The 23,042-nt window shown below is 43.9% G+C and overlaps 1 protein-coding gene across 2 annotated transcripts in view; it reads right to left on the bottom strand.

Annotated features, from left to right (window-relative positions):
• bnip2 (BCL2 interacting protein 2) overlaps positions 1 to 9,114 on the bottom strand; it is a 31,374-nt gene extending 22,260 nt beyond the window's left edge. Inside the window, exon 1 of one of the 2 annotated variants that reach the window (XM_060914872.1) lies at positions 8,206 to 9,114. In XM_060914872.1, coding sequence (XP_060770855.1) covers positions 8,206 to 8,531 — 326 coding nt within the window. In that variant the 5' untranslated portion in view covers positions 8,532 to 9,114. The remainder of the gene's footprint in view (positions 1 to 8,205) is intronic. The other variant, XM_060914874.1, reaches the window with a different exon arrangement.
• Positions 9,115 to 23,042: the final 13,928 nt, after the last annotated feature.

Raw genomic sequence — 23,042 nt, 5'->3', positions numbered from 1 at the left:
TTTCCCATGTCTTGCAAGAAAAACAATGTGCTGAGGGTCACGTTCCTTCATTTTGGGACTGTTTTCCTACCTCTTGGAGCCAAACAATATGGGCCCACGGAAATAGCTAAACACAAGGAGCTTTAACCAATTGGCACAATTATGGAACTGGGTCACACCAAGATGGCGACACACAGAAAACATTGTGATTCTGCATCGACTTTGGAGAGTTCTGAGTCGCAGGGATGTAATTTTTGGCTGACATTCGTGAATAGAGCCGCGAAACAAAACAAAAAAAAGACAACCATCTTCTCAGTTACTGCTTTTGCATTATCGTTTCTAAGATCAAAACATTAGGTGTATAACTCCATACTCAGACTCACCAAGCCAAGTGCTGCAAGTTCCTACTCAGATTTCATCCTTCAGTCGATTCCAGTGGTCAGTCTATCCCTTCATAAAAATTCTTCCAGATGGCCTTTTGGTTTCCATCGCTTTTCTGACGCGCTTTCTAGCTGGTTCACTTTCATATTTTCCTTTTCTTTTCTGCTGGCTTTTAACTGGTGGGAAAGCCGAGTCCACCATGTTTGCCCACGCCGACTGGTGGTCACGCGATATCGTTGCTCACTTGTTCTGGCAATCTCAGAAATCGTAAAATGTGGGACGCATTTTATTTCAGCAAAACATTTACACACAGGATACACGGTGTAAGCAGCAGCACAACTCCTCAATTTCAACTTCAAATCAACACGAAACGTCTCAATTTCAACAGCAATAGAAACAGAACATTTTTGCCCAGAATTCAACTTTGCAGTCAGAACCTTTATCACTTTAATTGATTGTATACAGGCGGCACGGTGGTGTAGTGGTTAGCGCTATCGCTTCACAGCAAGAAGGTCCAGGTTCGAGCCCAGCGGCCGGCGAGGGCCTTTCTGTGTGGAGTCTGCATGTTCTCCCCGTGTCCGCGTGGGTTTCCTCCGGGTGCTCCGGTTTCCCCCACAGTCCAAAGACATGCAGGTTAGGTTAACTGGTGACTCTAAATTGACCGTAGGTGTGAATGTGAGTGTGAATGGTTGTCTGTGTCTATGTGTCAGCCCTGTGATGACCTGGCGACTTGTCCAGGGTGTACCCCGCCTTTCGCCCGTAGTCAGCTGGGATAGGCTCCAGCTTGCCTGCGACCCTGTAGAAGGATAAAGCGGCTAGAGATAATGAGATGAGATTCACTGACTGAAGGGAATTGTTAGTGTATACTGTTTGTTCAAGCAAAATGTGTTCATTTTCCTAATTTAATGCATGTTTGCCATACATACAGTACATACAAAGGCTAGAGATCATTTTGACAAAAACAAACTAAACAAAGGAATGCTGAAAACAATTGTACACAGAAGAGATGGGGGACACACACACACACACACCCCACACTTCCATATCAGTGTTTTGTATTCACACGCAACTTGAACAATACTCTGAAAAGAATTTGTTTCTGCCACCTACCACATCTCATCTTAACCCATTTGAAGGTAGAGATACTGTAGATGATCTAGATGTCCAAAACATCAAATGCCTTCCAGAAGTACAAACCGTGAGCGCAGTAAACGTGTCTGCTTTTAATGTGTTAGACTGTTGCAAAACATCATTAAACATATTCAAGAAATCATCATGCAAAACAAAAAAGGCATTCAAATAATCATTTATCCATATCAAAGGTGGCCTCAGGTGTGAGGATGGAAGAATACAAACACTGGCTCACTGTCTCACACAGCTAATTACCATGCCATCCATGCTCACCATCACACACCCACACACAGTGGAATCCCTCGCAGATCTTTAAGAAGACATGACTTTTAAAGGGGAACTGAAGGCAAATTTATCAAAATTCTATTTCTCATTTTATAAAATGTAGGAATGCATTTCTGACAGCTATTTTGTCACTGCTATAGCAACTTATGAGTGTTTGAGTCCATATGTCAAAGCCATGGCTGTAAACAAGATTCGCTGGGACATGCGTAAGACTTTGTAGGATGGAAGTAAAACGTACAGCGGAAATCAAAGTGACCAACATCTGCCAACGTTGTCAAAAGACGCGCGCCCTTCCAGCTACACTGGGTCACATGTTTTGGCTGTGTCCAGAGTTATCAGATTTTTGGGTCTCCATTTTTAAAACCTTATCTGATGTTTTTGGTCACACACTTGAACCAGATCCGGCATTGGCTCTATTTGGGGTACTGAGTGAGGACAGTCCTCTAAAAGGGTCTGCGTCCATGGCAACCAGGTTCATAGTTCTCTTAGCACGCAGATTAATTCTCTTGAACTGGAAACAGACACGCCCTCCCTCTCATACAGTATTGATCAATGATATTATGCAACATCTTAAACTGGAAAAACTGAAATATACTCTCAGAGGTTCTACTGATCGTTTTTATAGGACTTGGCAACCCTTTATAGACTATGTTGAATCCAGGCATTCCTCTTAACTTCTGCTACCTATATGAGACTATAGTATTGTAATGATTTTGACGTAAAGCGGCTCATTGTTGACAACAATGCTTGTTTGTTGGTGTTGCTGTTGTGTGTGTATGTACGTGTGTGTGTGTTAATATGAAAAATCAATAAACAGAAGTTTAAAAAAAAAAAAAAAAGACACGCGCCCTCCTTCGAATGCTGATGTAAATCAAGCCGGAAGTTTTCCGTGTCCAAAATTGCTCCCTACTCACTATATAGTGGGGACGTCATTTTGTAGTGCTGCCCGAAACCTTAGTGAGGATTATGTGAGAAATACGCTTAGTATAATATGTATTGATCACAAAAATACATGCATGCATTTATTATTTTGAAAACCCACCGGCCACCTGATCTGCCACGTTTTAATTGGGCAACAGTAATGTAAATACCAGCGCGACAGACTAGTCCTTATCCTGTCGTCTTTCCAACTCTTCTCTACTCCACGTTGGTTTGAAGTCGTATGGAATAGTTACGTACACGAGGGAGGCGGATGTATGTGCAGAAGTATACAGTTTAATAAAAGTGAGACAATATATACACAGGCAAACAATCCAAAATGACATGCTAGATCAAAAATGAGAATACAGGCAAAAGGGTCGGTTGAGGCGCAAACAGGACATCAAAGCCTAAGCGAGGACAAGAACAAGAAACAGGCACAAGGATCATCTCATTATCTGTAGCTGCTTTATCCTGTTCTACAGGGTCGCAGGCAAGCTGGAGCCTATCCCAGCTGACTACAGGCGAAAGGCGGGGTACACCCTGGACAAGTCGCCAGGTCATCACAGGGCTGACACATAGACACAGACAACCATTCACACCCACATTCACACCTACGGTCAATTTAGAGTCACCAGTTAACCTAACCTGCATGTCTTTGGACTGTGGGGGAAACCAGAGCACCCGGAGGAAACCCACGCGGACACGGGGAGAACATGCAAACTCCACACAGAAAGGCCCTCGCCGGCCACGGGGCTCGAACCCGGACCTTCTTGCTGTGAGGCGACAGTGCTAACCACTATACCACCATTCGCCGGCACAAGGATCATGAAACAGGAAGTCACGACAACGGGTAGAAAGGCTCGGTAATGCGTGCATGCGTATCGTAATACTTCGCGACATATTTTATCTTATAAAACCTGATCTGGACTGATTTTTCTCCTCCTGTACTTCACAGGCTTACACCATGCTCTGTATCTACAAGGTGCCTGAAAGTCAGCCAATAAGAGTGCGCTTAATTTTGTATTTATTTCTTGTAGTGTATGCTCTACATATTCACTTTTACTCCCTATGCATTTTCTAAGCCATTGCATCATGTTTTTGAGGATTTCACGCAACGCAATTGACATTTTCTCAACATATTCCCACTGGTTCCTGACGCTTTGGACAGCCTGTAATTTTCAAACTGAAATGGGAATTCCCATTGGTTAATCCTGTTCATCAGCATATTAGCTGGTAGCCAATAAAATAGGATAAACAAACAAATGGATGATCATTTGAGGTCTGGAACAGTTAAATAAGGACTCAGAACGGTGACTCCAGAGACCATTTATCAACATCTTTTCAGCATAACTGCTGTGCACAACATTATTTGGCAACTAATTTTTTTTTTTTCAGTATGTGCGCCATAAAGTTTATAAAAGGTATGAACAACGAACTGAACTGTACGTCTTGTGCTGGTCCTCAAAAAATAAACATTTGGAGCTGGAAAATATTTCAGCAGGCGTTCAAACACAAAAAAAAAAGTCACCAAACAAACACTGCAAAGGCTGAAGTTTTAAGTCAGGGATGCATAATCTGCCTGTCAGTTTTACTGAAGTTCAATTAACAATGCACTGCAGAATCACAAATATGCACATGCATAAAAAGCTGCAAACACGTTTGACAGTTTGCGTGGTAAAGAACCTGTGTGCTTGCATAACGCTGCTGATGACATAATGCAATAAACTGACTGTCTTGTGCGTTTCTATACCCTAGTTTTTCCTCAGTATGATCACTTGATACTTTTAGAAAATTACTGTTTACATACATTATATTACACTGACAATATATCAGATCATGGTACCTTTCTAGAGCACACATTTCCTGGAGTACTCTGCTCTGACACACCCACTTTCACTCAGGAAGGGGTAGTATTTAGCTGATTATTTGAATCAGATGCATTAGGAAAAGAACTAAAATGTGCAGGACACAGTATACTCCAGGACCTGGGTTGGGAACCTGTGTTTACTTAGCCTGGGCCCGCCCATCCTAAGTGTGACGCAACACGGGGGCCTGTTGCGAACTTAGTCTGGCCAGGCAAGCTATCTACAGCTCTTCCAAGCTCCCGAAAAATCGGGAGCCAATCAACTTTGAGCATCTCCAACGGCCCTGGGTAGAGGCGTGTTCAAGGCAGTGACGTAGCAGAACTGCGACCGGAAGCCATAGATTGTTTACAGAATCTATGCCGGAAGCGCTTCATTCACTAGAAACATTACGAACATGGAGCAGCGGCAAGCCTTCGACACAGCAGTAGATGCTGTATTGAAAGCATTCAACGGGAAGTTCTCATTGAAAACGGAGCAAAGAGCAGCCCTGGAGGTATTTATCTTCTTCCTGTTACTCAAGCAGTTTCCGTCGCGTCACATACGTCAGAGGAAAGAGTGATGTGATTGGTTTAAGCTTCGTCACAGCCTTTTCTGGCTTCGACCAGTAGCAAACTGAGGCATTTCAGGGAGGCGGGTCAACCACGCGCTTTGGGAAACGGTTGGGCTTAATATCTTTGCCAGACCAATGCTCGCAGAGCTTTGAAGTTGCGTTAGCCAGACTAGTGTTTACTAGTCACACGAGCAAGTCACTAAACAGACATTCGAATCTTTTCAATGCAAGAATGCTTAATTATCCTGTTGCTCCTCGTTAAATGCGTTCAAATTTTGTAAACACCAAATAAAAAGCTTTAGAGTTTATTCATATTGTTGCTCTATTATTTACATGCTCCTAACAAGAGTGTCATACTGCACATCTATAGGTTTAATGTTTTCAGGCTCATTTTTCCATCATAAAAATATGCAGGTATCTATGTAAAGTTTGATTGTAAAGAATGTATTATTTTTTTCCATCCTTACTGCTGATTGTTGCACAGAGCATTAATAAATTTGGCTTGTTTAAACAACTCGTACTGGGTTTTGGTTTTAAAAGTTCACCTACGTGTTGAGAGGCTCAAGTGGTCATCAAGAACTTCCTGTTTCACTGTGGTATAAATAAGAAACCAAACTTTTCACTGTTCAGCAACATAAGGAAGTTTAGAGCAGTGGTACTGTGGGGTCCAGGGACTGCCAGGGGTCCATGGAGCACATACTTTCAGAAAATGGGTATAAAATTAGTACATCTGTTGACATGAGCAAGCAAGACAGACCTCTACCCCTGGCATGGTAACTGTCTTTGTTACCTTTAGGATACATCTTTTCTCTAAAAATGTCCATGTAATGTATCTTTCAAAGTTGTACTCTAAAAAGTAACTGAAGGCCAATTGTAAATTTTGTAAATGCATTTCTTATTCATGTACCGAGCTATGAACAGAAAGCTGTACAGCTCTAATAAGCAAACAATGTGCGCAGTTAAACAATGTCCATGAAATAAATGTGTGCCAAGTGATTTAAGCCCAGCGCACACCTTCCCAATTTCATCGGGGCTTCGTGTGTCGGGCGATCGGTTACGAGTATACGGGCCCAATTTGACTGGTTCAAAATTCCCTGCACGCATTTGCAAGACATTGTACACGTTCAGCCCAAATAGATGGTCACATTTTCGAGATATCAGGTGATGTGTGTGTTTTTATATACACACACACGTATTAAGTTTTGAGTATTAGAATCAAAAAGGGATAATAATCCCAACTAGACAAATCAATAATAAGAATTGATTTTAATTTGTTCAGTCATTCTTAAAATTCAGCTTGTTCCAGGATTCCGGACAAGCGATTTCTGTACCACTGACAATGCTATAATACTTTACCAGGCATTTTCAAAGCTGACACGATTACAGCCATAGCCTCGTTCCTCTTTTCCCATTTGCTGTAATCAGGTGAACTAATGTCATAAAGACAGGTGGACGCTTCCCAAAGTGACACAAGTTGTGCTTCCCGGTCTGCAGTCCACGTGTGATCAATCCTGGCACTCCAATTGGCTGTTTAAAATTATCATAACCGATGAGAACGTAGTAACGACGCGCATACTACCAATTGTGTTGCATACGAGATCGCGTCCGAAAATATCAAGACCAGTTTGATCTGAACCGAGAACCGATGAAATCGGCTACGAGGTGCCTCCGCACACATTTACGATTCGCGAGTGATTTAATCGGCCCGACAAAATCGTAAGCGAATCGGGAAGGTGTACGGTGGGCTTTAGTGGTTAGCACGGTTGCATCACAGCAAGAAGGTTCTGGGTTCGAACCCAGCGGCCAGCGAGGGCCTTTCTGTGTGGAGTTTGCATGTTCTCCCAGTGTCTGCGTGGGTCTCCCCCACACTCCAAAGACATGCGGTTAGGTTAATAATGGGACGGCCTTGGGCTGAGGTGCCCTTGAGCGAGGCACCTAACTCCCAACTGCTCCCTGGGCGCTGTTAGCATGGCTGCCCACTACTCTGGGTATGTGTGTGTGTTCACTGCTTCAGATGGGTTAAATGCAGAGAGGAAATTTCACAAGTGTGTGATGAATAAAGTTGTACTTTCTTTCAACTTTGAGACCCCATGGCATGTATGAGAGAATGCACAAAAGTGACAACTGTGATGACCTCCATAAGTAAAAACATAAATTACATGACATTTAGCAGACGCTCTTATCCAGGGTGATGTACTGTACGACATACCCAGAGCAGCCTGGAGAGCAATTAGGTGCCTTGCTCAAGGGCACTTCAGCCATTCCTGCTGGTCCAGGGAATCGAACCAGCAACCTTTTGGTCCCAAAGCTGCTTCTCTAACCATGAAGCCATGGCGTTCCCCCGGACCCAGTGCAGGGTTTGTGATGGACTTCTAGCGAACATGTTATCAATGCAGGCGGCACGGTGGTGTAGTGGTTGGCACTGTTGCCTCACAGCAAGAAGGTCCGGGTTCGGGGCTCGAAGGTGGTCTCCTTGCATCTTCACTACACTCTCATCTCCATTCTCACTGATGCACATGTGATAAAATAGCCATAAATGACCCACCATCTCATTGCCTTTTACCCCAACATGTTCTGGCACCCATAACAAACCCCACTTTGCAACCTATTTTCTCTATCCTATATAGACATAGGGTGGCACGGTGGTGTAGTGGTTAGCGCTGTCGCCTCACAGCAAGAAGGTCCGGGTTCGAGCCCCGGGGCCGGTGAGGGCCTTTCTGTGCGGAGTTTGCATGTTCTCCCCGTGTCCGCGTGGGTTTCCTCCGGGTGCTCCGGTTTCCCCCACAGTCCAAAGACATGCAGGTTAGGGTAACTGGTGACTCTAAATTGACCGTAGGTGTGAATGTGAGTGTGAATGGTTGTGTGTGTCTATGTGTCAGCCCTGTGATGACCTGGCGACTTGTCCAGGGTGTACCCCGCCTTTCGCCCGTAGTCAGCTGGGATAGGCTCCAGCTTGCCTGCGACCCTGTAGAACAGGATAAAGCGGCTAGAGATAATGAGATGAGATGTTATCAATGCCCCCTGTACAGACAGGGTGAAGGTGTAGTGAGGAGAGGAGAGGAGAGGAGAGGAGAGGAGAGGACTGACTCTCACCTGCCGTTATGCTCCAGTGCAGTGTGGGTCCGTGTCGACTCCTGACTTTGCTCTTTCTGTGAACTTTCTTCTTGCACTCCTGTTTTTCTCGGACTGGATAAGACAGGTTGATCACCATTACCCACAGAAGTCATGGCCTCTGTCGGTGTGCAAGCCGCACTCACTGCGTTTTCATCACTTCCTTGTTCAGCGACGCGACTTGACTTGTTTTCCAGCGTTGCACTGATTCCGGGTGTGTCTGATTCACTACTGCTTTTATTCACGACCCTGTTATTTGTGTCAGTCTGTTTTAAGCTCCCTTCACTCTCGGTCGCATCTGTAGCCATGAGCGAGCTGGACGGTCGAGTTAAAAAATAAACAGCCGGTGAATAAGAGGTGCAGAAGTGCAGGAAGCTCCACCAGCACCCCGGCCAAAACAATCCAGTGTGACCAGCTAGCTTAGCCTAGCCTAGCCTAGCCGAGCTAATCAGAGTCAGTGTGGAAAGAATTCTTCAGCTCGGCCTACCAGCTAAACAACTAACCATAACACTGATATAAACAGTAAACATTTACAATTTACTTACACAGAATAAACAACCGACATATTTAAGTATCATATAATACGACCCCCACGCAGTTGTTTAGTAAACCCCCCGGTGTCCGGCTTTGTTGAGCTCCTTCCCCGTCGCTTCCTTCCTGCAGTAGGAATGTTGACGCCGCTTTAGCTAATCAGCCAGACGAGTTCACTACTGACAGTTAAAACACACTGAACAGCGAATTCTCCGAGACCCATGCGGTCAAAATAGTAAACAGATTCCACAAATAGCTTCTTATCTTTAAGGCATCATTTATTCGCTGCTGGACGGGTTAAAAGCCGCACTGACACTGATGAGCTGAAGCTCGACAACCAAACTACAAGAAGCCACAACAGAAGTGTGCAGAGCGTTTATTCCAAAATAAAAGTCTCTGTGCTGACCAAACAATCCATCCCATGGGACATCAGAAGCACGGCCTGATTTAATAAATTTCATCTCATTAGCTCTAGCCGCTTTATCCTGTTCTACAGGGTCGCAGGCAAGCTGGAGCCTATCCCAGCTGACTACGGGTGAAAGGCGGGGTACACCCTGGACAAGTCGCCAGGTCATCACAGGGCTGACACATAGACACAGACAACCATTCACACTCACATTCACACCTACGCTCAATTTAGAGTCACCAGTTAACCTAACCTGCATGTCTTTGGACTGTGGGGGAAACCGGAGCACCGGGAGGAAACCCACGCGGACACGGGGAGAACATGCAAACTCCGCGCAGAAAGGCCCTCGCCGGCCCCGGGGCTCGAACCCAGGACCTTCTTGCTGTGGGGCGACAGCGCTAACCACTACACCACCGTGCCACCCTATGTCTATATAGGATAGAGAAAATAGGTTGCAAAGTGGGGTTTGTTATGGGTGCCAGAACATCTCATCTCATCTCATTATCTGTAGCCGCTTTATCCTGTTCTACAGGGTCGCAGGCAAGCTGGAGCCTATCCCAGCTGACTACGGGCGAAAGGCGGGGTACACCCTGGACAAGTCGCCAGGTCATCACAGGGCTGACACTGATGCTGCATTCATGTGCTATGGGAATTATGGTAAATACCAAACGCCGACATGGAAAACACACATGAACGCCCCCTCTTGTGGTATTTTCCACTGGGCAACTCGTAGAAAATTTTGATACACGAGTTGCCGAGATGAGATGAACTTTAACCTTTTCAACATGGCGGCGAGCGGTACAAGACACTTGAATGCTAAGCATTGTACGCTACTAAAGTTTTTTTTTACTAGTACTAGTGGGTAGTTTTTGGTGTCTATGCAATGTTGCGTCATTAACAAGTGTAATATAATACATTAGAAATCCGTTTCCTTTAAAAATGCGTTGTTATGGTTTGTTTTTACCTATCCAGAGCAGACGCTATTGCTAACGATAGCTAACTAACTATTGCTAACTTGAATCTGGTCCACCATCTTTAATTTGTCAACCACAACAAAAGCATGTGAACACAACACACTGGTAAATACCACTTCCCAACTGGAAAATATCATCTTCCCAGAGCACATGAATGCAGGGATAGACACAGACAACCATTCACACTCACATTCACACCTACGGTCAATTTAGAGTCACCAGTTATGCCGCTTTTCCACTACAAACGCGGCTGAGTCGGGCTGAGCCGTGCCGTGCTGAGTTGGGCTGAGTCGAGCTGAGTGGGGCTGTTGGAGTTGCATTTCGACTACAACCGTGCTGAACCGTGCTGGCTGGAAGTGGGTGGACACATTGGGTGGAGTTAGCGAAAGTGGGTGGACGTCAGGTGATGTCGTTAAGCAGCGCAAACAGTGACATCAGTGAGCTTTTAAGCGGTAGTCTCACGACCCGAATAGTAAACAATAAACATGAAGGACATGGAGTCATTAGTGTTGCTGGTCTTGGTGCTGTGGCTTGTTGTCACCGACAACGCCAACAGATACTGGCAAGAGCGTATAGATGAGGCGAGGCGCATAAGGCTTCAGAAATTCTCGCAATTCGTAATTCTTCTCCTTCCGGGTTTGCGGTGTTTACAGATCCCAGCGCGCTCGCGGGGCGTGTGTGGGCATGTGATGACACGCCTCCTCACCAATCAGTGCACAGGGGAGTGTCTGCTCACGCCCCCAGCCTCACTCGGCTTGCTTTGGCTCGCTTCAGCCCCACTCCAAAACGGTGCAAGTTTTAGGGGCTAAGCAGGGCTGAAACGAGCTGAGTCGTGCTGGTTTTTGGTAGTCGAAACGCGAGCCGTGTCGGGCTGAAGCGAGCTGAAGTGAGCTGAAAAAGGGTAGTGGAAAAGGGCCATTAGCCTAACCTGCATGTCTTTGGGGGAAACCCACACGGACACGGGGAGAACATGCAAACTCCACACAGAAAGGCTCTCGCCGGCCACGGGGCTCGAACCCAGGCCTTCTTGCTGTGAGGCGACAGCGCTAACCACTACACCACCGTGCCGCCCGGTGCCAGAACATGTTGGGGTAAAAAGCAATGAGATGGTGGATCTTTTATGGCTATTTTATCACATGTGCATCAGTGAGAATGGAGATGAGAGTGTAGTGAAGATGCAAGGAGTAGACGTAAAGAAAGTTGGTGAATTCAAGTACCTGGGGTCAACTGTGCAGGAAAATGGGGGCTGCGATAGTGAGGTGAGAAAGAGAGTGTAGGCAGGGTGGAGCAGTTGGAGAAGGATTTCGGAAGTCATTTGTGATCGGAAAGTCCCAGCAAATGTGAAAGGTAAGATGTGTAAGACAGTAGTGAGACCAGCTGTGGTGTATGGATTGGAGACCGTACCCTTAATGAAGAGACAGGAGGCAAAGTTGGAGATGGCAGAGTTAAGGATGTTAAGGTTTGCGATGGGAGTGACGAGGTTGGACAGGATAAGGAATGAGCACATCAGAAGGACAGCACATGTGAAGAGCTTGGGAATGAAGCTAAGAGAGATGAGACTGAGATGGTATGGGCACATCCTGAGAAGAGATGCAGAGCATGTTGGAAGGAGAATGTTGAGGATGGAGCTGCCAGGCACACGAAAACAAGGAAGGCCAAAGAGGAGATACATGGATGTGGTGAGAGAGGACATGAAAGTGGTAGAGAAGGATGTGGAAGACAGGGAGCAATGGAGACGAAAGATCCGCTGTGGCGACCCCTAATCGGGAGCAGCCAAAAGAAGAATTAGCCTAACCTGCATGTGGGGGAAACCAGAGCACCCAGAGGAAACCCACACAGACAGAACATGCAAACTCCACACAGAAAGGCCCTTGCCAGCTGCTAGGCTCAAACCCAGGACCTTCTTGCTGTGAGGCAACAGTGTTAACCATTACACCACCATGCTGCCCCAACCAAACAATACAGTCTCACTATATATCACTTCTCTATTTAACAATTACTCCACGAAATGGAGTTGTATTGAGATTGAGTGGAATAACTGTTTTATTCTCTCCACATTCACTGGATTTTGAGAAACAGAGCATTCATTCATTCATTTATATATTTTTGCAAATGCGATAAATTAAAAACTTTATACAAAACGTCTGACAGAGTACAGGCCATTTCGTCCAATGCCTTTTTGTCCAATAGTTAAGACATTTTGTCCAAAGCCTTTTTCATACGCACCATCAATTATTTTATATGTCAGGTATTTGTTTGTTGGAAAAAAGGAGGAATTCTCAATGGAATTTGACCAAAGCAAAACACATTATTGTAAAGCAAATGAGTGCCATAGTACATGCGCTTCGACACTAAAGAACGTACTAACCACATACAGTAGGCCCATGCCACTTGCTGACCCTGGGATGAGTTAACTCTTTTGTCATTGCAGGCTGCTGGCTTGAATGTCTCTGCTTCCGGCTGGATCATATTAAATCTTCAGGCACGGAGCAGCGCTCTTGCGAGGGCTTCATTCGCAAATACCAGGCCGAGATGTGGTCCTACTGACCTGAGACCATGCTCTTTTGAAGAGGGAGGTGCCTGTAAAATTTGGCTTCGCTGTGAGCTCCCCTAGTCGAGTTATTAATTTTTAAAGCCGGCTGGATCATATTAAATCTTTAGGCGCAGAGCAGCGCTCTCATGGGGGCTTCGTTCACGAATCCCAGGCTGAGGCACAGTTCTACCGACCTGAGACCATGCTCTTTCGAAGGGGGAGACTTAGAGGGAGGTGCCTGTAAAATTTGGCTTTGTTGTGAGCTCTGTTGGCCGAGTTATTCATTTTTGAAGCTGTCTGGATCATATTAAACCTTAGAGCCTTTGCTTTACAAAAATGTTTTCACTTTGGTCAAATTCTATTGAGAATTATTCTTTTTCTATTAAGAATTCTTCTTTTTCTAACAAATGAATACCTGAAATATAAAATAATTAATGGTGCATATGAAAAAGGCTTTGGACAAAATGTCTCAACTATCGGACGAAATGGTCACTGGATGAAGTGTTCTGACCCCGTCTGACAAAATCATTTCCGCTTAGAATGTAAACAAACTGACGAAATGACAGTAGCAATTTGTGAAAAACGATATAATAATAATTCTTGAAAAATAAAAAAGATACGTTCTTACCATCAAATACTTTAATTCCATATTTTGTTACTTTTTTGTATTTTTGGGGGTTTTGTTTTCAAGTAGAGTTTTTATTTCATCCTCAGTGGGTTCAGCAACACATGCTGCCATTTTGTTTTTCTCTACTCACAGTATATGAGCTGATAGCCTAATAGTAGAGTAGCCAATCAGAGCATGTGAGTGTTCATATCCAGTGCATGTGGATATAATAATTACCAATTTTCCTATTTTGGGGAGTGAAAGAGTGATACTCCCTGGGAGTTTGGTAAACAGGTTTTGGAAGAACGTATTTGTGGTTAATGAGTTTAATCTCACAGTGAAAATGTAAAAGAAGCTTTAGAAGATGAAACCTAATGTTGTCGTGCTGGCAAAGGGAGGATGTGCAAAACTACTAAAAGTAATGCAAATAACTGTCACATGATTTTGTTAATAATAGATTTGGACTTTCTTTTTAAATGTTCTTAGAGTAAACTGACCACAAAAACATTTTCCTCCCCCCCCCCCATCCATCTTTATGAAGAATGCTAATAAATCTGGAACTGACTGTACTGTATGTACAACCCCAATTCCAAAAAAGTTTGGCTGCTGTGTAAACTAAATAAAAACAGAATGCAAAGATTTCCAAATCATGGAAACTTTATATTTCATTGAAAATAATAAAAAGACTACATATCAAATGTTGAAACTGAGAAATTTAATTTATTTTATTTTTTTTAAATATATGTTTATTTTAAATTTGATGTCAGCAACCCGTTTCAAAAAAGTTGGGACAGGCGCATGTTTACCACTGTGATGCATCACCTCTACTTTTAACAACACTCTGTAAACATTTGGGAACTGAGGAGACCAGTTGCTGTAATTTTGAAAGAGAAATGTTGTCCCATTCTTGCCTGATATACAATTTCAGTTGCTCAACAGTTCGGGGTCTCCTTTGTCGTATTTTGTGCTTCATAATGCACCAAATGTTTTAAATGGGAGACAAGTCTGGACTGCAGGCAGGCCAGTTTAGCACCCAGACTCTTTTACTATGGAGCCATGCAGTTTTAACATGTGCAGAAAGCAGTTTGGCATTGTCTTGCTGAAAGAAGGAAGGCCTTCCCTGAAAAAGAGTTTGTCTGGATGGCAGCTTATTGCTCTGAAACGTGTATTTATCATTCAGCATTAATGATACCTTCCCAGATGTACAAGCTACCCATGACATGTGCACTAATGCACCTTCATACCATCACAGATGCTGGCTTTTGAACTGTGCACTGATAACAAGCTGGATGGTCCCTCTCCTCTTTAGCCTGGAGGATGTGGTGTCCATGATTTCTTAAACGAATTTATATTTTTTGATTCATCAGACCTTGGGACAATTTTCCAATTCACCTCATTCCATGGGCGGCACGGTGGTGTAGTGGTTAGCACTGTCGCCTCACAGCAAGAAGGTCCTGGGTTCAAGCCCCGGGGCCGGCGAGGGCCTTTCTGTGTGGAGTTTGCATGTTCTCCCTGTGTCCGCGTGGGTTTGCTCCGGTTTCCCCCACAGTCCAAAGACATGCAGGTTAGGTTAACTGGTGACTCTAAATTGACCGTAGGTGTGAGTGTGAATGGTTGTCTGTGTCTATGTGTCAGCCCTGTGATGACCTGGCGACTTGTCCAGGGTGTACCCTGCCTTTCGCCCATAGTCAGCTGGGATAGGCTCCAGCTTGCCTGCGACCCTGTAGAAGGATAAAGCGGCTTGAGATAATGAGATGAGACCTCATTCCATCATAGAAGAGCTCAGGGCCAGAGAAGGTGGCAGTGTTTCTGGATATTGTTTATATCTGGATTTAACTTGCATTTGTGGATGCAGTAATGAACTGTTTTCACAGACGATGGTTTTCTGAAGTGTTCCTGAGCCCATACAGTGATTTCCACTACAGACACGTGTCTGCTTTTAATGCAGTGTCGCCTGAGGGCCTGAAGATCACAGGCATCCAGTGTCAGTTTTCAGCCTTGTCTCTTGCATACAGAGATTTCTCCAGATTCTCTGAATCTTTTAATGATATTATGTACGATAGATGATGTGATCCCTAAGTTCTTTGCAATTTTACACTGAGGAACATTATTCTTAAATTGTTGCACTGTTTGCTCATGCAGTCTTTCACCCTCCCCATCCTTACTTCTGAGGGACTCAGCCTCTCTGGGATGCTATTTTTATACCCAATCATGTTACTGACCTGTTGCCAATTAACCAAATTAGTTTTTTTTAGCATTACACAACTTTTTCAGTCTTTTGTTGCTCCTATCCCAACTGTTCTGAATCGTGTTGCTGACATCAAATTCAAAATGAGCACATATTTTTCAAAACACAATAAAATTTCTCTGTTTCAATATTTGCTATGTTGTCTTTGTAATATTTTCAATGAAATATAGGGTTGCATGGTGGTGTAGTGGTTAGCACTGTTGCCTCACAGTAAGAAGGTTATGGTTCGAGCCCAGTGGCTGATGGGGGCCTTTCTGCATGGAGTTTGCGTGTTCTCCGTGGGTTTGCTCTAGTTTCCCCCACAGCTCAAAGACATGCAGGTTAGGCTAATTGGTGGCGCTAAATTGACTGGAGGTGTGAATGGTTGTTTGTCTCTATGTGTCAGCTCTGCGATAACCTGGTGACTTGTCCAGGGTGTACCCTGCCTCTCGCCCATAGTCAGCTGAGATAGACTCCAGCTTGCCTGTGACCCTGCATAGGATAAGTGGTAATGGATGGATATAGGGTTTCCATGACTTGCAAATCTTCACATTTTGTTTTTATTTATGTTTTACACAGTGTCCCAACTTTTTTGGAATTAGGGTTGTATGAGGACTTAGAGCAGTGGTTCTTAACCTTTTTTGAGTCATGGACCCCTTTAAGAATCTGATGAAAGCTATGGACCCCCTTCCCCAGAAATATTCACATAAACACAACTTTGCATGCAATATATATAATGTACTTTTTTTTTGAGATTTTATTGTCTCATATGACATACACAAAGTATTAGTACTACTACTACATTTACTCTCTCGTTATCTACTTTATTTCAATGAGAAGGTTGTTGTTGTTTGCCTTGAATAAGAATATGAAACTGTGGAGTGGTCTTTGACAAGGTGACAGGTATGTCATCTTTGACATCCAATCTATTTTGACTTTTCGTTTTGATAGAAACAAGTGCTGAAAACCCTGATTCACAAAAGGTATGTGGTAGCAAAGGGAATCAGAGCACTCATAGCTCGCTTTACCAGATGAGGGTAGGCTTGGGTCAATGCACACCAGAATTCTCCAAGACTCTTCGAGTTGAATTCATTTTGTAGCATTTCCTTTGTCCTCAGGTCAATGAGGTCATCTTTGGCAAGGTCTTCATCACTGATACAGTCTATGTCGGCTAGGAAAGGATTACGTATCCATGTTTCAACTTTAAGGTTACCCGAGCCAAAGTAACCTTTGAAAGAGTTCTGCAGAGTATCCAAATGTCTGCAGAATTCTGCCTGCAGAGAAGCTGACAGGGCATTGTTGCTTTCACTTCCATCCTGCTCAAGCACTTCTTCTAACATTGGAAAGTTTGTGTAGTTGTCTGCCTCCAACCTCCTCTTCCACAGTGGCAGCTTGGCCAGAAAAGCTTTCATTCTTTCAGCAGCATCCATAATGGTGACTTCATGGCCTTGAATTGAAAGATTTACCTCATTCATTTGGCCAAAGATATCTGCCAAGTAGTCAATTAATCCTCACCAGTATATGAGAAGGTAATCAAGCCATGATAAACCGTGGAAAATGAGAATTATTACTTGCTCTTATGGAGTGGCACAAGATGGCGGTCCTGCAGAGAATGATGACACATGTTTAAATGGTAAACATGGGCCCAACAGCAAGTCAAGAGACGCCTAGCGGTCGGCATTGGTAGTAGTGGCTGGGTGCGTTTTCTTTCAAGCAGTGGCAGGATGCATTTTATTTTATTTTTTTCAATGGGAAACCATTGATTGGGACAAGGGTGGTATAGCGAATATAAATGTTAATTTTTATCTGATCCTCACGGACCCCCTGAAACCCATCCATGGACCCCCTAGGGGTCCAATGGACCCTAGGTTAAGAACCCCTGACTGAGAATTATTTTGTACTTTTGATGAAAATATAAGATAAATAGGTTAGAATTCAAGGTTGATTGTGTTCAATGCCACTTCACTATACCCTCATAACTAAAGTTCTGGGAGTCACTGTGGATAACTTGCAAAACCATATGGTTTACACTACTGTTCAAAAGTTTGGGGTCACCCAGACAATTTTGTGTTTTCCATGAAAAGTCACACTTTTATTTACCACCATAAGTTGTAAAATGAATAGAAAATCTAGTCAAGACATTTTTCTGGCCATTTTGAGCATTTAATCGACCCCACAAATGTGATGCTCCAGAAACTCAATCTGCTCAAAGGAAGGTCAGTTTTATAGCTTCTCTAAAGAGCTCAACTGTTTTCAGCTGTGCTAACATGATTGTACAAGGGTTTTCTAATCATCCATTAGCCTTCTGAGGCAATGAGCAAACACATTGTACCATTAGAACACTGGAGTGAGAGTTGCTGGAAATGGGCCTCTATACACCTGTGTAGATATTGCACCAAAAACCAGACATTTGCAGCTAGAATAGTCATTTACCACATTAGCAATGTATAGAGTGTATTTCTGATTAGTTTAAAGTGATCTTCATTGAAAAGAACAGTGCTTTTCTTTCAAAAATAAGGAAATTTCAAAGTGACCCCAAACTTTTGAATGGTAGTGTATGGTATATACTTTTGTTGATTTGAGTCAGTTAGTAAATGTATTCATTTTCTATGCCATTTATCCATTGTGGGTTACAGGTGTGCTGGTGCCAATCCCAGCTCCATTAGTGCGTCACAGAGTTGGTTTCAGGGGGTTGCTGAGGTGTGTTATGGTGCCTCATGTCTTTCCATATTCAAGTCTTGTCATATTGATAATATTACCATAAAATAGCTTTATGATGGTTCCACTGAAAATAATTAAAATAGCATAGATAGGGCACCTTTTTTTAAATTAAACTTTATATTTTAAATCCTGATTACTTTTCTTTTCCTCTTACTGCAGTAAACCTCTGGCAGGCTCCTTCAGTGGCTCTCATCTTGATTATCTCCCACCTTGATCTCTGATATAGTCATCTGGTTAGTAGCTTTCAAAAAGAAATGGGGGGATATAATATTTTATCACCTAATAGTGCATACACTTAAATAGTTCTTGTTAGCACTTCTTTTTCCTACAAATCCCCTACTCTAATTACAGAGCCAGGTTATTGGTAGATATTCAATAGAATATCTCATTCTCATCTCATTATCTCTAGCCGCTTTATCCTTCTACAGGGTCGCAGGCAAGCTGGAGCCTATCCCAGCTGACTATGGGCGAAAGGCGGGGTACACCCTGGACAAGTCGCCAGGTCATCACAGGGCTGACACATAGACACAGACAACCATTCACACTCACACCTACGGTCAATTTAGAGTCACCAGTTAACCTAACCTGCATGTCTTTGGACTGTGGGGGAAACCGGAGCACCCGGAGGAAACCCACGCGGACACGGGGAGAACATGCAAACTCCACACAGAAAGGCCCTCGCCGGCCCCGGGGCTCGAACCCAGGACCTTCTTGCTGTGAGGCGACAGCGCTAACCACTACACCACTGTGCCGCCCCTCAATAGAATATGTTAAATTAAAAAAAAAAATGTAATATCCTTTAGGAGTGTCAAAATACGTGTGACCCTGGCACAATTTGAATTTGATATCCTGGCTTAGCTCTATATTTCCAAAATAAATGAGTGCATAGATTAGATTAGATAAAACTTTATTGATCCCTTTGGGCGGGTTCCCTCAGGGAAATTAAGATTCCAGCAGCATCATTACAGATAAACAGAGAAAAGAAATAGAGAAAACTTCTAGATAAATTAAAATAAATTAAGTATTTACATATACAAATATAAAAAGAATAAGATATGGAGAAGAGAAGGGGGGGAAAGGGGGGTAGAAGGGGGGGCGGTAGGAGAGATATTGCACTTTATATTGCACATTGTCCGGTATTGCTTATTGTTAGGCTAGGCTACTGCTCCTTCCCGTCCTCTGTCCTCCTGTTACCCCTCCTCCCAACCCAGAGAGGAGTTGTACAGTCTGATGGCGTGAGGGGCAAAGGAGTTTTTAAGTCTGTTCGTCCTGCACTTGGGAAGGAGCATTCTGTCACTGAACAGGCTCCTCTGGTTGCTGATGACGGTGTGCAGAGGGTGACTGGCATAGTCCATGATGTTCAATAGTTTGTCCATAGACCTCTTCTCTGCCACCGTCACCAGAGAGTCCAGCTTCATGCCAACCACAGAGCCGGCCCGCCAGAGCAGTTTGTCCAGCCTGGATGTGTCCTTCTTGGATGTGCTGCCCCCCCCCCCCCCCCCCCCCCCCCCCCGCACACCCACGGTGTAAAACAGGACACTGGCGACCACAGACTGATAGAACATTGTCGTGCCTACTTGGCTCAAAATAAGCACAACATAAAGGGAGCCCACACCATTGTTCGGGTTAAATAATATTTTATTTAAACATAATTAAGAAATAAGAAATAAGAAACATTTAAAGGAAAATAATAAAGCGCTGGTTGGCCCATGCAGGGCCCCCATGGCGCAAAGCAAGAGTTACCCAAACCAAAAGCCCCGATACCCAGACTGCCAATACTGAAGACCCATGTATTTGAACTTGTCACGGCTGTCTAGACCAGGTGTTGCAGTACCAGACAGCTCCCCCATTTGGACTGGAGGGACCCCGGACAAGTTCAAGTTCAATATATGGGGAAGGAGTGAGCACTCTCAGCAAGGCAAAGCCGGGCGTGACATCACTCCCCCCAAAAGACAGAGACCCATATAAGGGACTCTGTTCACCTTCTGACTAAATAAATCAAAATCCAAAACTAAACCAAATAACACAAAAACTAACCCATTCTTTTAACCATTTTTTTTTTCATATTACAATTACCATTCTTTTTTTTCAACTTTTCTTTTACCATTACTTATCACCATATATACATGTTCTTTACCATTAACATTATTTTAAACAATTCTTTTTTTTTTTTACTATTTTAACCAGTTTTAATACCCCCCCACACACACCCACACCCCCACACACTCAACAACATGGACCACAATCACCCCCCCCCCCCAAAAAAAAAAAAATCCCCACCCCATCCCTGCCTTCCATCCAGCAAATCCCGGCGCCTGGACAGCAATTTAAGAATGGAAAAAACAGGAAATAGAAAGAATATGACACAGGGGAAGAAACCATACATGCCTTAACCATCCTCAGGGGCCCGAGACAATGCATCAGCTATAACATTGTCAGATCCTTTGATATGTCTTATGGACAAGTTGTAAGACTGTAGAAAAAGAGCCCAGCGCATCAAGCGCTGGTTAGTATTCTGCAGTGAGGACAGAAAAGTGAGGGGATTGTGGTCAGAGAAAACGACTACAGGGTGCACCCCACCACCAACATAGACATCAAAATATTGGAGCACCCATACCAAAGCCAGGGCCTCCTTCACTATGGTGGAGTAGTTAAACTGGTGACAATTAAATTTTCTAGAAAAATAGCAAACCGGCCTGTCTACTCCATCCTCATCCTTTTGGAGGAGAACCACTCCTGATCCTACTTGACTAGCGTCTACCTGCAGCAGGAACGGCTCCTCCAACTTAGGTGCAGACAGGACCGGGGCAGAAGTCAAAAGGGACTTGGCATTCTCAAATGCTTGCTGACAATCAAGAGTCCAATTAAACTGAGATGAACCTTTCAACAAGTTTGTCAAAGGAGCAACAACAGATGAAAAATTACAGCAGAAACTTCTGTAATATCCTATCATACCTAAGAAACGCATTAATTCTTTTTTCGTTGCCGGACATGGAAATTTGTCAGTGGCCAAGACTTTGGCTCTTATCAGCCGCACTTTACCTTGACCAACTATCCTGCCAAGATACACCACTGTAGCCTGAGCAAACTCACACTTTGCTAAGTTTACAGTAAGACTGGCAGCGGCAAACCGTTCAAAAAGCAAACGAACAGGCACAAGATGGTCTTCCCATGTGTCAGAATGACACACCACATCATCAAGATACACAGCACACCCCTCCAGTCCCGCAACGACCTGATTCATGAGCCGTTGGAAACTGGAGGGGGCATTACGCAGCCCAAATGGCATCCGCGTGTAAGAATACAAACCATTTGGCGTGATAAAAGCAGAGATCTCCTGTGCCCTAGGAGTGAGAGGTACCTGATAGTATCCTTTAAGTAAATCAAATTTACTCACATAGCGAGCTGAACCGACCTGATCAACACAATCCTCTATACGAGACAACAGATAACAGTCTGGCTTTGTTACAGCATTCACTTTTCTGTAATCCGTACAAAACCTATACGTGTGGTCAAGTTTTTTGACCAACAAACAAGGTGAAGACCAACTGGAAGATGACAGAACAGCAAGACCATTGTCAAGAAGATACTGGACACTTTCATCCAAGCTTTTACGTTTGTCTGGACCAACACGGTAGAACCTCTGACGAACAGGCTCTGCGTCACCAACCTCTATATCATGCTCAATCCACGATGTACATGTGGGAATATCTAAAAACAAACAAGAGAACTCTAAAATTAATGTTTTCAACTGTTCTCTTTGTCTTACTTCTATATGACTCAGGACAGTATCCAACTAAGCCAACATCTCTGAATTATTCAACCGGGCATGTAATACAGCGTCATCAGGGCCTCTCATATCATCCCCCACCTCAGGAGACCTACTAACTGCAGACACCACTAAACCAACAGACTCAGTCCCACCCTTAGCAGTAGCAGAATGCACAGACGCATAGTATGGCTTAAGCAAGTTCACATGACAATTGTGTAGCACACCTATGTTCAGGTGTAGCAATCAAATAGTTTGTCGCTGACACCTGTCGAACAACACTGTAAGGCCCTGAAAACTTAGCCGTGGCCTAATGGTTAGGGAGTTGGTCTTTGGATTCCAGGGTTGCAGGTTCAAATCCCACCCTTACCTCTCCCTACGTCTCCATCCATGGCTGAAGTGCCCTTGAGCAAGGCACCTAACCCAACATTGCTCCAGGGACTGTAACCAATACCCTGTACCAAAATAGTAACAGTGAGTTGCTTTGGATAAAAGCATCAGCTAAATGTAATGTAATGTCATGTAATGAAAGTCAAGGAGGCAACTTCAGAGTTCTCAGCTTTACTCATGCAGGATGTTAAGGGCTGCAGAAGTGCAGCATGCTGTCAATTAACATACATCAAGAACATATAACTGTAACATGTAAGTACACATAAATGAAATGTAAATGTGTTGGTTACTGATACTCAAACATGAAGCTCTGATTTTAAAGCCACATGGGTGAAGCATTGTTATTCAGATCAACATCACACTAGCAAACATTTGCCACAGTGGGGCTGAATCTCATGACTGACATATCCATCATTAACCTCACCTGTGAATTTCCAACCTCTCTTTCCGCTTCTCCATCTCCTCCTCTATCTCCTCCAGCTGTGGATTCCCCTCCTCCATCCTCTCCTTCAGCCTTTGCTCCTCTTTCTCTTCCTGCCTCTCTACCTCTACATTCTCTGCACTGTCTTTCATCTCCTCCAGCCTCTCTGCTGTCTGTCACCTTACAAAAATATGTTGATGCATGACATACTGTATGAACAGATTAGGGATAGAATGACTG

This window comes from Neoarius graeffei, chromosome 2 (assembly GCF_027579695.1).
Source record: "Neoarius graeffei isolate fNeoGra1 chromosome 2, fNeoGra1.pri, whole genome shotgun sequence".
In the NCBI taxonomy this organism is placed as follows: domain Eukaryota; kingdom Metazoa; phylum Chordata; class Actinopteri; order Siluriformes; family Ariidae; genus Neoarius; species Neoarius graeffei.
The sequence above is the reverse complement of the archived record's forward strand: the minus strand, read 5'-3'. Positions and strand labels throughout refer to the sequence as shown.